We start from the raw sequence: 12,338 nt of genomic DNA on the forward strand, positions 1-12,338 counted from the left end.
TAAAAAGTTTTGTAATAACTGTTCATTGAATTATCACCATATAGGTGCTGTTTGGAAAACAGCCCACTGAACACGTAACACACAGCAACTTTTTCAAAGTGTCACAAAATATGGTAACAAACAAAGCTCAACAAAACAGAATAGGATGAATCAGTAATCACACTAATCAAGATTTGTAGTAATCACAGGATCAAATCTCATAAGTACCCATGAACTTTATGCAAAAGTAGTATGCATATTTACAGAATCACAACATATAAGAACTAACAACTGTGGAATGTGGAATGCTTTGTAGTTTGAGAAGACGATGCATCAAAAACAAAGAAACAAACTTGAGTTCAGGATCCTGAGGAAAGGAAGGATGGAGAGCAGCAGAGTAAGGACCCTGAACTTCAGAAAAGCAGACTTCAACTCACTCAGGGAACTCATGGGCAGGATTTCCTGGGAAGCCAGTCTGGGCGGAAGAGGAGTCCAGGAGAGCTGCCTCTACTTTAAAGAGGCCTTACTGAGAGTGCAGAAAAAAACCATCCTGACGTGCAGGAAGACTAGTAAGTATGGTAAAAGACCAGCTTGGCTCAGCAGGGAACTCTTCAGTAAACTAAAGCACAAAAACAAAGCTGATAAGAAGTGGAAACCTGGACAAATAACTAGGGAGGAGTATAAGAGCACTGCTCGGGTATGTAAGGATGAAGTCAGGAAGGCCAAAGCACAATTGGAGTTGCAGCTAGCAAGGGATGTGAAGGGTAACAAGAAGGGTTTCTACAAGTATGCTGGTAGCAAGAGGAGGATCAGGGAAAGTGTGGGTCCCTTACTGAATGGGGGAGACAATCTTGTGACAGAGGATGAAGAAAAAGCTCAAGTGTTCAAGGCCTTCTTTATCTCAGTCTTCACGGGCAAGGTCAGTTCCCAGACTACTGCACTGGGGAGCACAGCTTGGGGAGGTGGTGAGCAGCCCTCAGTGGTGAAAGAACGGATTAGGGACTATTTAGAAAAGATGGACATATGGGGCTGGATGGGATGCACCCAAGGGTGCTGAGGGAGTTGGCTGATGAGACTGCAGAGCCACTGCACATCATTTTTGAAAACTCATGGCAATCAGGAGAGGTCCCAGATGATTGGAAAAAAGCAATCGTAGTGCCCATATTTAAGAAAGGGAAAAAGGAGGATCCAGGGAACTACAAACCAGTCAGCCTCACCATAGTCCCTGGAAAAATCGTGACGCAGATCCTCAAGGAATCCATTTCTAAGCACTTGGAGGAAGAGAAGGTAATTAAGAACAGGCAGTATGGATTCACTAAGGGCAAGTCATGCCGGACCAATCTGATTGCCTTCTACAATAAGTTGACTGGCTTTGTGGACACGGGGAGACGAGTGGATGTAGTATACAGAGGAGCACCAATACATCAGTCCAATATTCGATAAGCACTGATATAAAGAAAATTGGCTGCATCAAAAATCGGTCTGATGTGGCCAATAATTTGGCCAATGCATGCCCTGTGCATGTGCCACAACGCAGCATGTAGGGAGCGAGGAACACAGCCAGGTAGCTTGGAGAGCTGCATGCAGCTGGTAAGTCTGATGAGGTGGAAGAAGAGAGGGGAGGGAAGGAGTGTGGGGGGAGCAGATCAAGGCTATGGTGGTGAGGGAGGAAGTGGGGGTGGGGGGAGTAGTAGATATGCTGGAGGGTAGGGTACAGATTCAAAGTAACCTAAACAAATTGGAGGATCGGGCCAAAAGGAATCTCATGAGGTTTGACAAGGACAAGTGCAGAGTCCTGCACTTAGGACAGAACAATCCCACGCACCAGTACAGGCTGGGGGATGACTGAATGGGCAGCAGCTCTGCAGAAAAGGACCTGGGGGATACAGTGGAGACGAAGTTGAATATGAGCTAATAGTGTACCCTTGTTGCCAAGAAGGCTAATGGCATAGTGGGCTGCATTAGTAGGTGTGTTGCCAGTAGGTCAAAGGCAGTGATTACTCCTCTCTATTCAGCATTGGGGAGGCCACATCTGGAGTACTGTGTTCAGTTTTGGGCCTCTCACTACAGAAAGCATGTAAGAATTGAAGAGAGTCCAGCAGAGGGTGACAAAAATGGTGATTGGGCTGAGGAACATGATTTGTGAGAAAAGACTGAGGGCCCTAGGCTTATTTAGTCTAGAAAAGAGATGTCTGAGGAGGGATTTAATTGAAGCCTTTAACTACCTGAAGGGGGGCTCAAAAGAAGATGGAGCTAGACCAGGAGCAGCCAATTATTTTGTTCATGGGCCATGCAGGCAGTTCTGGGGAGCTGCCACAGCACTGCTCCCCACGCCCCATCCCCACAACAGCCCACACACCACCACCAACAGAACTCAGCCCCTGGCCTGCCCCGCCTTTCTAGGCAGCTCAGGCAATGGCAGAAGCTCCTTCTGGCTGCCACCGCCACTGGCCCCATGGTACTGGCAGGGACCCATACACACAGCTCCAACTCTGGCCTGCTCCAGTCTCAGCCCAGCAGAGCAGACCAGCTCCGGAGCAGCTGGAACCAGAACACCGCCCTAACCCATCTTGTCCTGTGCCTGCTCCGGACCTCCCACCCACACTGAGCAGAGGCAGCAGGAGTGGCGGATGGGCAGAAATTGCTGCTCAAGCACCACCCGCTCCCATCCCCCACTGCTGCTGGGTGCTTCTTGTTGCAGCTGCCCAGAGCCCATACCCAGGCTGTCCTGCCACTCCCTCCGCTGTCATCACCACCGCCTTGGAGCACCGCAGAAACAATATACAGCAACATACGGCTGATTGGAGTACAGATGTTCAGCATTCAACAGCACTTGGCTTAAGTGGATACAAATATCAGAAACCCAGTATTTTCCATTAAACAATACAAATACATGTAGTTAATAAAGGAAGGTGAAAGTCACGAAAGGAAAAGCAGTTCAGTCATAAATAGTCATTACAACTAAAAAGTACTGATTTTTTTTATTCAATTGGTATGCATATCCAAGCTTTAATCTGTACCCAATGCATGTACGTAACAAGTCCAAACATTTATTTCAATCATAGAAAAGAACTGACTGGATTGTAATTTATATTCCATTTCTATCCTTAAGTTGAAGTAATTGCTGAAACTGAAACCAAATTAAAAATGATTTAATTAATAGGTTCTACCTGTATTGCTACAGGGTAGCTATTAAATGCTGAAAGATTGGAAACCAAATGCTTAGAAATGCCATGTTACAGTAATATATGTATCTAAATAACTGTGATTCTTACCTAAATGTAAGCGAAGACTTAAAAGAAGGACAAGAAAAGTTAAGGCTCCTTCCAACATAGATCTCTCATGCTCTGAATCAAGAACTGTATTCTGATGTTGTGATGCCATTGTTAACAGATCCACCACCTTGAATCTAGAGAAAATGGAACCAAGTTAAACAACTGACTGGATCCTTCAATATTGAGAGCCTGATGCTGGGGTACTGAATATGTGCAACTACCTACTTCTATTGAAGTAGCAGTCAGGATCAGGCCTTAAACAAATACAAAATAAAATAAAAGTAATACAATTTAATTAGATACAAGCCATGAAATGAAAGTTGTTTTTTAATAGAAAAAGCACTCTTATTTTGCTACATCCAGAAGGGATTATAGTTATAACTCACTCCATATACAAAAATGCCTAGCATTTATATCAATTGAATATTAAAAAAAACAAACATCAAACGGCCTACTTTCATATCCTACTTTTCCTTCATTCAACAGAACCAAGCAGACTGCCTGTGATTCGGCTCTATTCATTCTTCCTAAGTGTTTGCACACTGGGCCATGCAATATACACCAGAGATTCACAGAAGATTCAGCTCTATAGTTTCATAAACATAATGCACACCTTAGAGAGCAGTGGTTTTCAACTTTTTTTGATTTGATGTACCCCTCATTACACTCAAGGAACCCCTCAAAAAATGTTAGCTCTTGGTTTTCGCTCATGTTTTTACTACAGAAAAATAATAGAATAGTTTTTCTGTTGCAAAGAACTCAGAAAGAAAACAACAGATCAGAATGTTTTTAACGCTATGAATTCCTATTTGAAAACTCTCGGTTTATCTCATGAATCCCATCTGTATGACTAACAGCATTAATGCGGTGTAACTTTCCGGTAACCTTCTCAAGGCACCCTAGGTGACATAGACTTTGGTTGAGAATAAGCACCATAGAGAGACTGTTCCCAAACTGTGGGTCATGACCCCAAATGGGGTCGCAGCATCAGTGGAGTGGGTCACAATAACCATGCTCCCTGAGATTTTCCATGCCCCGTGGGCTACAAGGCAGCAGCTGGGCCAGACCAGCTCCCCCTACGGCCTAGGAGTTGCCTCTATGGCTCAATGGGTGGGACCCACTGTGGGAGGGAGTGCCACACCACCATGCTGCCAAGGTGAGCCACGGCACCAGCATGGAGTTGTGCCCACACTGCTGCCAGATGAGTAGGGGGCACCTCAACTTGGCAGTCAAGGTGGCATGGTGCTCTCTCCTTCCTGTGCTGGGTCCAGTCCACTGGGCTGTGGAGCCCCTGGGAGGAGGGCAGCTGGGTGGGGAGCCCCAAGCCTGTAGCAGGTAGCCTGCATCCACCCCCTGCCCCCCCCCCGCAAGGGCTCCACTCCAGCAGTGCTGGCTACGGTGGAGAAGAAGGGATGGGGTAAGTGTAGGGGGGAAGCCGGGCTCTGCACTCTGTTCCAGGCACAGCAGCCACTGCCTCCCATGGGTGGCAGGCAGGGCTTAGGCGCTGCTGGCAAGGAGGGAGAGAGAGGGACTAGGGAACTGTGGGACCTGGCCCTGGAGCACCTAGTGATGGGCAGAAGAGCACCAGCAGACCAACAGGCTGTTGGTGGGGAGTGAGGGGCATGTGGGGTTGTGGGGGGCTGTGGGTTGGGAGTGAGGAGCCATGCTGAGAAAATGGGATCATAAATGGGGTCACATTGAAGGTAAGTTTGGGAAGCACTGCCTTAGAGAGTAAATTCAAAGCCAGTCTAGAGTGAAAAGGAGGACAAATGAAGCCACCTCACTGGAGTATTCAAGGAAAACTGTGGCATGAGAAGGAATTTAGTAGGTACGCACCTCTCCCTGCTATATAATTTTAGTTAGTAATTGGTGAAGCACCAAACAATAGTGTTCATCCTGTCTTTCAACTTACCTTTCAAAAACTGATGAAATAAAGTAATCTGGGTCAAGCCTAGAAGCACAGACCTGTAAAATGAGAATACATTAATGACATTCATTGGTTGACCATGCTCTGGTAAAGAGTACCTGGGGTCACAAAAAGTATAACTTACCTGTAATAAGTAGATATCAGGATCAATCATTGAATTACAAAAATGAGACTGCACATAAGTCATTGCTTGTCCTTTAATTTGTAGACCATTCCTTACCCACATGTTACTGTGGATTTCAGAAAGGCTTGCCTAATATAAAATAACATAAAAAGGATAGGTGAAACACATATTCGCAAACAGTTCAAGGAAATTCATGTATTTGGACAAATGGCAGCTGTGTCTCAGGGCAGCAGCAACTAGTTATCCCTCATACCTCAATATAAGTAGGGATGAAATACATCAAATATTGGATGAAAACCATATAAAAACCACACCTAAATACTTAAATAGATTTAGTTTGTACCGATATATGGCATTCTTCTTCCTAGGGCAGTAATAAATTTATACACTAAGCGTCATATTAAAATATAGTGCTGAATGAAACATAAGGCTTGGATTATTAAAACAATATTCTGGTATTTTTGCAAGTTATGCAAGACATGTTAGCAAGATATCCTACCTAAATTAAGATTCTTATGTTCCACTTTAGTAGTTATTTACTTTCCCTGCTGGAAAAGGAAATACCACACACAGGTCTGTAACACTGATACCATGCTTTCAGACCAGAGTACTCCACGATTCTACGTCCTGTAAAAGTACTTTAAAAACGGGGCATGCATATTAAATAAGCGGTCAATGACTAATCAACTTTTTCTCTTTCTTTCTTTCTAACTTCAGCAAAAATTGGTGTTGCTATATGGATTATAAAAGCAGCTAAGGAATAAAAAGTTCTCAGCCAGGTCTTTGCATTATTGCCACAAGCTTAATTTGTACATATGAACATCAATTGCATAAATCTGCATAAATGTCAAATGTGATCCTGATTCTGAGTGTACTTCTCAAGAGAGATAAACCATCTAGGCTTATTTTACAATCTTGACAGTATCACACAAACTCCTTGGCAACTGAAGAAAAAATGTTGGTTCATGTAATCTGTCAAATCACTATAATCTATATCAGTCAAATCAGTATAATCTAATTATTTAGTCTATGATAAACCTATGCTCTCACCTATTTTTTCCTTACATTCCACAATGATGTTGTCTTCCACTTACTGTATACTTAAATATACTTACATTATGAGGTACAGGTTAGCTCTTTATTATATTGTGCAACTAAACCATGATTGGGCAGTAAACATCAAGGGCTACACACTGTACAGCCGAGATAGAATGGGGAGGAAAGATGGGGATGTTGCGCTCGAGCAATACATGTCCTCAGCAAACAGCACTGGGTCAGAGGAGGGGCAGAGAAGTGCTCTGGGTTAGAATACAAGAGGGTCGGGGGGAAAGGGACTTAATGGTGGGTGTCTACTATCGACCACCCAACCAGGGGGAAGAGCTGGACTGGGAATTCTCAGGTCAGCTTGCGGAGGCAGTTAAGTCAAGGGACATGGTCATCATGGGTGACCTAAACTACCCAGACATCTGCTGGGAGGAGCAGTCAGCCAGGTCTGACCACTCACATAGGTTCCTAGCCGAGATACAGGACCCTCCACCTAACCTAGGAGGTGCACAGTCCCACCAGGAGAAATGCCTTGCTGGACCTGGTCCTGGCCACAGGCAACGACCTGGTGAGGGGAATGCGGGTTCTCGACCACCTGGGCGATAGCAATCATCGCCTACTGTAATTCGCTATTTACAGCAGGGTGTCAAAGGCGTGCAGCAAGGCAGCAGCCCTTGACTTCAAGAGGGCCGATTTCAATGAGTTAAGGAGATTAGTCCAGGAGGCACTGAAGTCCCGGAGGATAGGGGAGTTGGGAGTCCAAGACGAGTGGCTGTTCCTTAAGGAGACAATCCTCCAAGCCCAAAGGGTGACAGTCCCAACACGATTCAAAGGGGACAAGAGTGCTCAAAAACCCCCATGGCTAACCAAAGGCATTCAGAAACATCTGAAAGTTTAAAAGGAGGTGTACACCCAATGGAAGGGAGAGGCCATCATCAAGGAGGATGCTCCAATTGCTCGAGATTGTAGGGGGGCTGTTAGGAAGGCTAAGGCGGACACGGAACTGGGACTAACAACCCGGATCAGAGATAACAAGTCCTGTTTTAAATACACAGCTGGTAAAAAGAAGGTACCGGGACCCCTGCAGGACACGTTTGGCAATTTGGTGAATGCACCAGATGGTAAAGCTGACCTCTTTAACAAATTCTTTGCCTCCATGTTTCTGAGCAGGGACTGGGACATCCCCCACACTGGGATTCCAGATGAACTCAGGAGAGGCACAGCCAGGCCTAGGGTCAGGGAGGACATAGTCAGGGAACTTCTGATGGGGCTGGACGTGTTCAAATCAGCAGGTCTAGATGATCTCCACCCCAGGGTGCTGAGGGAATTGGCAGAGGTCATTGCGGGACCCATGGCACAGCTTTGCGAGCACTCATGGTACTCTGGCCAAGTGCCAGAGGACTGGAAAAGGCCCAATGTGGTTCCCATTTTCAAAAAAGGGAGAAAGGAAGACCCAGGAAACTATAGGCCTGTTAGTCTTACCTTGGTCCTAGGGAAGCTCTTTGAGAAAATTATCCAGGAGCACATCTGTGAGGGGCCAGCAGGGGAGATTACGCTTAGGGGCAACCAACATGGGTTCATTAGAGACAGGTCGTGTCAGACCAACCTGGTTGCCTTCTACAACCAGGTCACGAAATCCTTAGACGCAGGTGTCGTGGTGGACATAGTCTTTCTGGACTTTAGGAAGGCCTTTGACACCATCTCTCACCCCATTCTCGTTGAAAAATTAAGTAACTGTGACATCAATGCCTACACAGTCAGATGGGTCACAAATTGGCTGGAGGGCCGCACCCATAGAGTGGTGGTGGACAGGTCATTTTCGACTTAGAGGAACATGGGCAGTGGAGTCTTTGGGCCCGCACTGTTCAACATCTTCATCAGCAACTCGGACGAGGGGGTGAAAAGCACCTTGTTCAAATTTGCGGATAATACTAAGATGTGGGGAAAGGTGGGCACACTAGAAGGGAGGGACTGAATACAGCTGGACCTGGACAGGTTAGAGAGGTGGGCGAATGAGAATAGGATGGGATTCAATACTGACAAGTGCAAGGTACTGCACCTAGGAAAGAAGAACCAGTGGCATACCTACAGGCTGGGGAGCTCCCTTCTTGTCAGCACAGAGGCAGAAAAGGATCTTGGAGTCATTATTGATTCCAAGATGAACATGGAGCCGCCAATGTAGGGACGAAGTCAGGAAAGCTAACCGCACCTTGTCATGCATCCACAGATGCATCACGAGCAGGTCCAAGGAGGTGATCCTCCCCATCTATGTGATGCTGGTCAGGCAGCAGCTGGAGTACTGCATTCAGTTCTGGGCGCTGCACTTTAGGAGGGATGTGGAAAGAATTGAGAGGGTCCAGAGGAGGGCCATCCACATGATGAGGGGGCAGCAGGGCAGGCCCTACGAGGAGAGGCTACGGGACCTAAACCTGTTCAACCTCCACAAGAGCAGGCTGAGAGGGGATCTGGTGGCTGTCATGGGGGACCAGTGGGGAACAGGAGAGTCCCTGTTCGCCACAAGTTGACTGAGAGTAGGTTCAGACTAGGCATCAGGAAGCACACATTCAGGGCGGCTAGGATCTGGAACCAACTTCCAAGGGAAGTGGTGCTGGCTCCTACCCTGGGATCTTCAAAAGGAGGCTGGATAATCACCTAGCCAGGGTCGTTTGATCCCAGCATTCTTTCCTGCCTATGGCAGGGGGTCCAACTTGATGATCCGCTCAGGTCCCTTCAGACCCTACCCTATGAAACCCAAGACAGAAGCCTGGCAGAATACCTGAATCTGAAGTGGATGAATCATTAGTTTCATCAGCATCTCCTGATCTGGTAAAATAGAATCCAGATCTAATTCTTGGCATTTGACAGCCTACAAACAAAATAGATACATATTTTACTGAGAATATTAAAAAAAAAAACCCACATTTTCATATTTTAAAAAAGACAATACCGAACCTTGTAAAAATTAGTCATAAGCTTACCTTACTCAAAAACATTGCAAAGTAGCGATGTAGTGGCAAATGAAAAGTAACCTGGTTGGGAGCTGGCTGCAAAGAAAACACAATGTATATGACCATTGTTTACAAAAAAAAAATGCATACATCACACACTGCCTCTGTCACCGTCATTATACTTGAGCATATCCCCATCATTAATAGATTTTCCCACTTGGTAATTGTAGCACTCCCTTGCTAAAGGCTCATCTCCCCTTATCAAGTCATACCCCAGACAAGTGGTTCTCAACCTTTTTTAGACTTGAAGCACGGCTCACTGGACTCATGGCAGCCTTCAGAAAATGCCATTTTTTAGTTTTCATTTTTTTAATACAGAAGAATAATAAATCAATTCCTCTATTGCAAAGAACTCAAAAAGCACACAACAGGGCAGAATGCTTTTCAATACTGTGAATTCCTAGTTGATATTTCTCAGTTTATCTTATAAATCAAGTTTGCACACCTAACAGCACTAACATTATGTGGCACCCTGCTGTACACCTGAAAGGATCTCAAGACACCCCGAGGTGCCAAGAGAATCACCGCCCCAAATTTAAGTGAAGCAATCTGGGCCAATGCATCAAAACTACCCACCACACTAGTATTTCAAGTGAAACCTGGAGTACAGATTGCTTTGCATTATCACTGTTACAGCCTTTCTACCACACAAGAAAGCTTTTATGGATTCATGGCTTGAGTAAAAGTACATTTAAAATTGGTAGAGTTAAGTTCTTAAATCAGATATAACACCATAGTTATGAATTACAATGCCTTTAACAAGAGTTGTATTGTTTTTAACAAGATAAATTACACTATTAATTAGTGTACTGATAATTTTCTCTCAAGTAAAATATTTCACATTAAATTTTTGTTTTTCTACCTTTGTTTGGTTGCTTGCTTTTTTGTTTGGTTTTGGTTTTTATTGCTGGGTTTTTATGGTAATCTTTATATATTTATTAAGGATACATACCTCATCTACAAAGTTGATGGCATCAAACCAGTCTTGGAGTGCCTCAAGGCAGTACCTAACAACATTTCTTGTGTATTCTTGTGTCTCCTGCAATGAGAGAGGTCATTGCACATTGTTCCACATAATTCAAAATAATTTTGAATATTGGTGCCATTAATACAATAGTGGACATAGCTCAAGACAATGTGTGACAGTTTATTAACCAGATTTTTGCATTAGCCTCTGTTCATAACATTAAGACATGACAAAAACATGGAATCTTGTTCATCTTATTTAAAAATATATAATACATATTTAATCTTAATAAATATATATATAATCTTGTTCTTTTTATTTAAAAAACTCTCTTCCCATTACAGAAAATTAGTATATTTCAGTTATTTACTCCTGGTAGCTACAGTACTTTCATACTGAGACTTTCTCCAGATTACCAATGGTGGGAGCTCTAGCATTAATATATCAAAATGTTTTTGCTCTTGCTTTATCTAGACCTGCTCTGAGCTGCCATGTTGGGATGTCCTTATTTATTACTTTCATCTTGAAGCTTTATAATTTTCACTTTAATATTTCCAACAATTTATCTAACTGAAGTAAGATATGCTGGTCTTCAGCTTCTAGGACCCCTTTAAAATCTTTTCCCCATCTCTTTTTTTCTATATAGATCAACTAAACATTTATCATCCTACAGTGTAAATAGCTAATCTCAATCTTCAATTACAAATTTCAGTTCAGATATTTAAGCTTCTTGGCAATTCTTAGGATACAATGTGGTCTTTGTGACTTAAGGTTGGTTACTATATTAATTTGGTTAAGCATAAAAATATGGAGCTGTACACACTAATGACCCTTCCATGCACAGATCCTGACAGGAATAACTAGCTAATAGACCCTTCTTTTTTTTTCCTACTGTCTCTAGAGTTTAGTAAACTTAATGTGTATGAAATACAGTGCAGCCAGCATCAGTGCAATGACAACTGGAAAGACTTGAGTAAATTTGTTCCTTGAGAATAAACATAAGTAGAAATACTCCATGTATAACAAACTCTCATACTGAAATGGTTTAAGTTAAATTGTTTTCTTCAGAACTAATGAACCAAAATTAAGATTATCATTCAAAAGGAGTGGAATAAGTAACATGTGAGAATAGAAAAAACAAGCAGTATAACTTTCAGAAATATCACTTTATCAATTGCCTGATTAACGTTGCTGCAATAAACTATTAATAACACAGACCTTTAAGTGCACATTTCCATTCAGATGTTACTATCTAAAAGACACTGCACCTACATACCTTATTTAAATACTGCCAAATATTAATATTTTTTTATTTTTCATCATAAAAAGGAGACAAACATACACGTGTGTTCACGTTACAATTATTCCTCTAAAATGAAGATTTCCACCTTTTGCAATTCAATATTGTTTGACAAGCAGTAACCTATTAATTGTGTTGTAATTAGAGGACTAACAGCATAAAACAAGAACCTTCACCTCATGTTGTTAATAATCTAGATATCTAACTACTTTGGCACTTTGGTGTCTTGTTCCCAAACACAGAAACAAAGAAAATTTGTTTTGTTTAGTTTAAGCTACTTGACATAAAAAAGCCTCAAACTACCACAAAATAAAGAAATCTAATTGCACAGCAACTCTACACAACAAGTATTCAAGAAATAAATCCCAAATTGTTAGGACATTTCAATCCTGAAATGATACGGATGATATAGCCTACTGAAAAATGTGTAGTGAGTGCTCCAGCTGAGTAACTTGGACTGAAAAAACCTTGGATAAAGAAAGCCAAAAACCACTTTTATGCAAAAGCTCTTTGCCCGTTTGGTTCAAATATCTTTCCAATGAAGATCTGAAGACATTTCCCTAGGCAAGCAATTGTGTAGAAAACAATGTAGACAAGACAGGCATAATCATCTTCCATGGACTACTCTTCAAATAAAAATTACCTTTAACAAAACACTATATTGTTCATTGTATTTTAATCAACTCCAGAAAATGACACTGGAAGGATACACAT

The 12,338-nt window shown here is 42.9% G+C and overlaps 1 protein-coding gene across 5 annotated transcripts in view; it reads right to left on the bottom strand.

Annotated features, from left to right (window-relative positions):
- UBR3 (ubiquitin protein ligase E3 component n-recognin 3) overlaps nucleotides 1–12,338 on the bottom strand; it is a 261,968-nt gene that overhangs the window by 185,418 nt on the left and 64,212 nt on the right. For all 5 annotated transcript variants that reach the window (XM_090045497.1, XM_090045496.1, XM_090045495.1 and 2 more), the window contains 6 exons: nucleotides 10,310–10,396; nucleotides 9,328–9,393; nucleotides 9,126–9,215; nucleotides 5,306–5,434; nucleotides 5,167–5,219; nucleotides 3,255–3,388 (listed from right to left, as the gene is read on the bottom strand). In XM_090045497.1, coding sequence (XP_089901623.1) covers nucleotides 3,255–3,388; nucleotides 5,167–5,219; nucleotides 5,306–5,434; nucleotides 9,126–9,215; nucleotides 9,328–9,393; nucleotides 10,310–10,396 — 559 coding nt within the window. The remainder of the gene's footprint in view (nucleotides 1–3,254; nucleotides 3,389–5,166; nucleotides 5,220–5,305; nucleotides 5,435–9,125; nucleotides 9,216–9,327; nucleotides 9,394–10,309; nucleotides 10,397–12,338) is intronic.

This window comes from Crocodylus siamensis, chromosome 4, assembly GCF_052110815.1.
Source record: "Crocodylus siamensis isolate JL-2025a chromosome 4, ASM5211081v1, whole genome shotgun sequence".
Taxonomy (NCBI): Eukaryota; Metazoa; Chordata; order Crocodylia; family Crocodylidae; genus Crocodylus; species Crocodylus siamensis.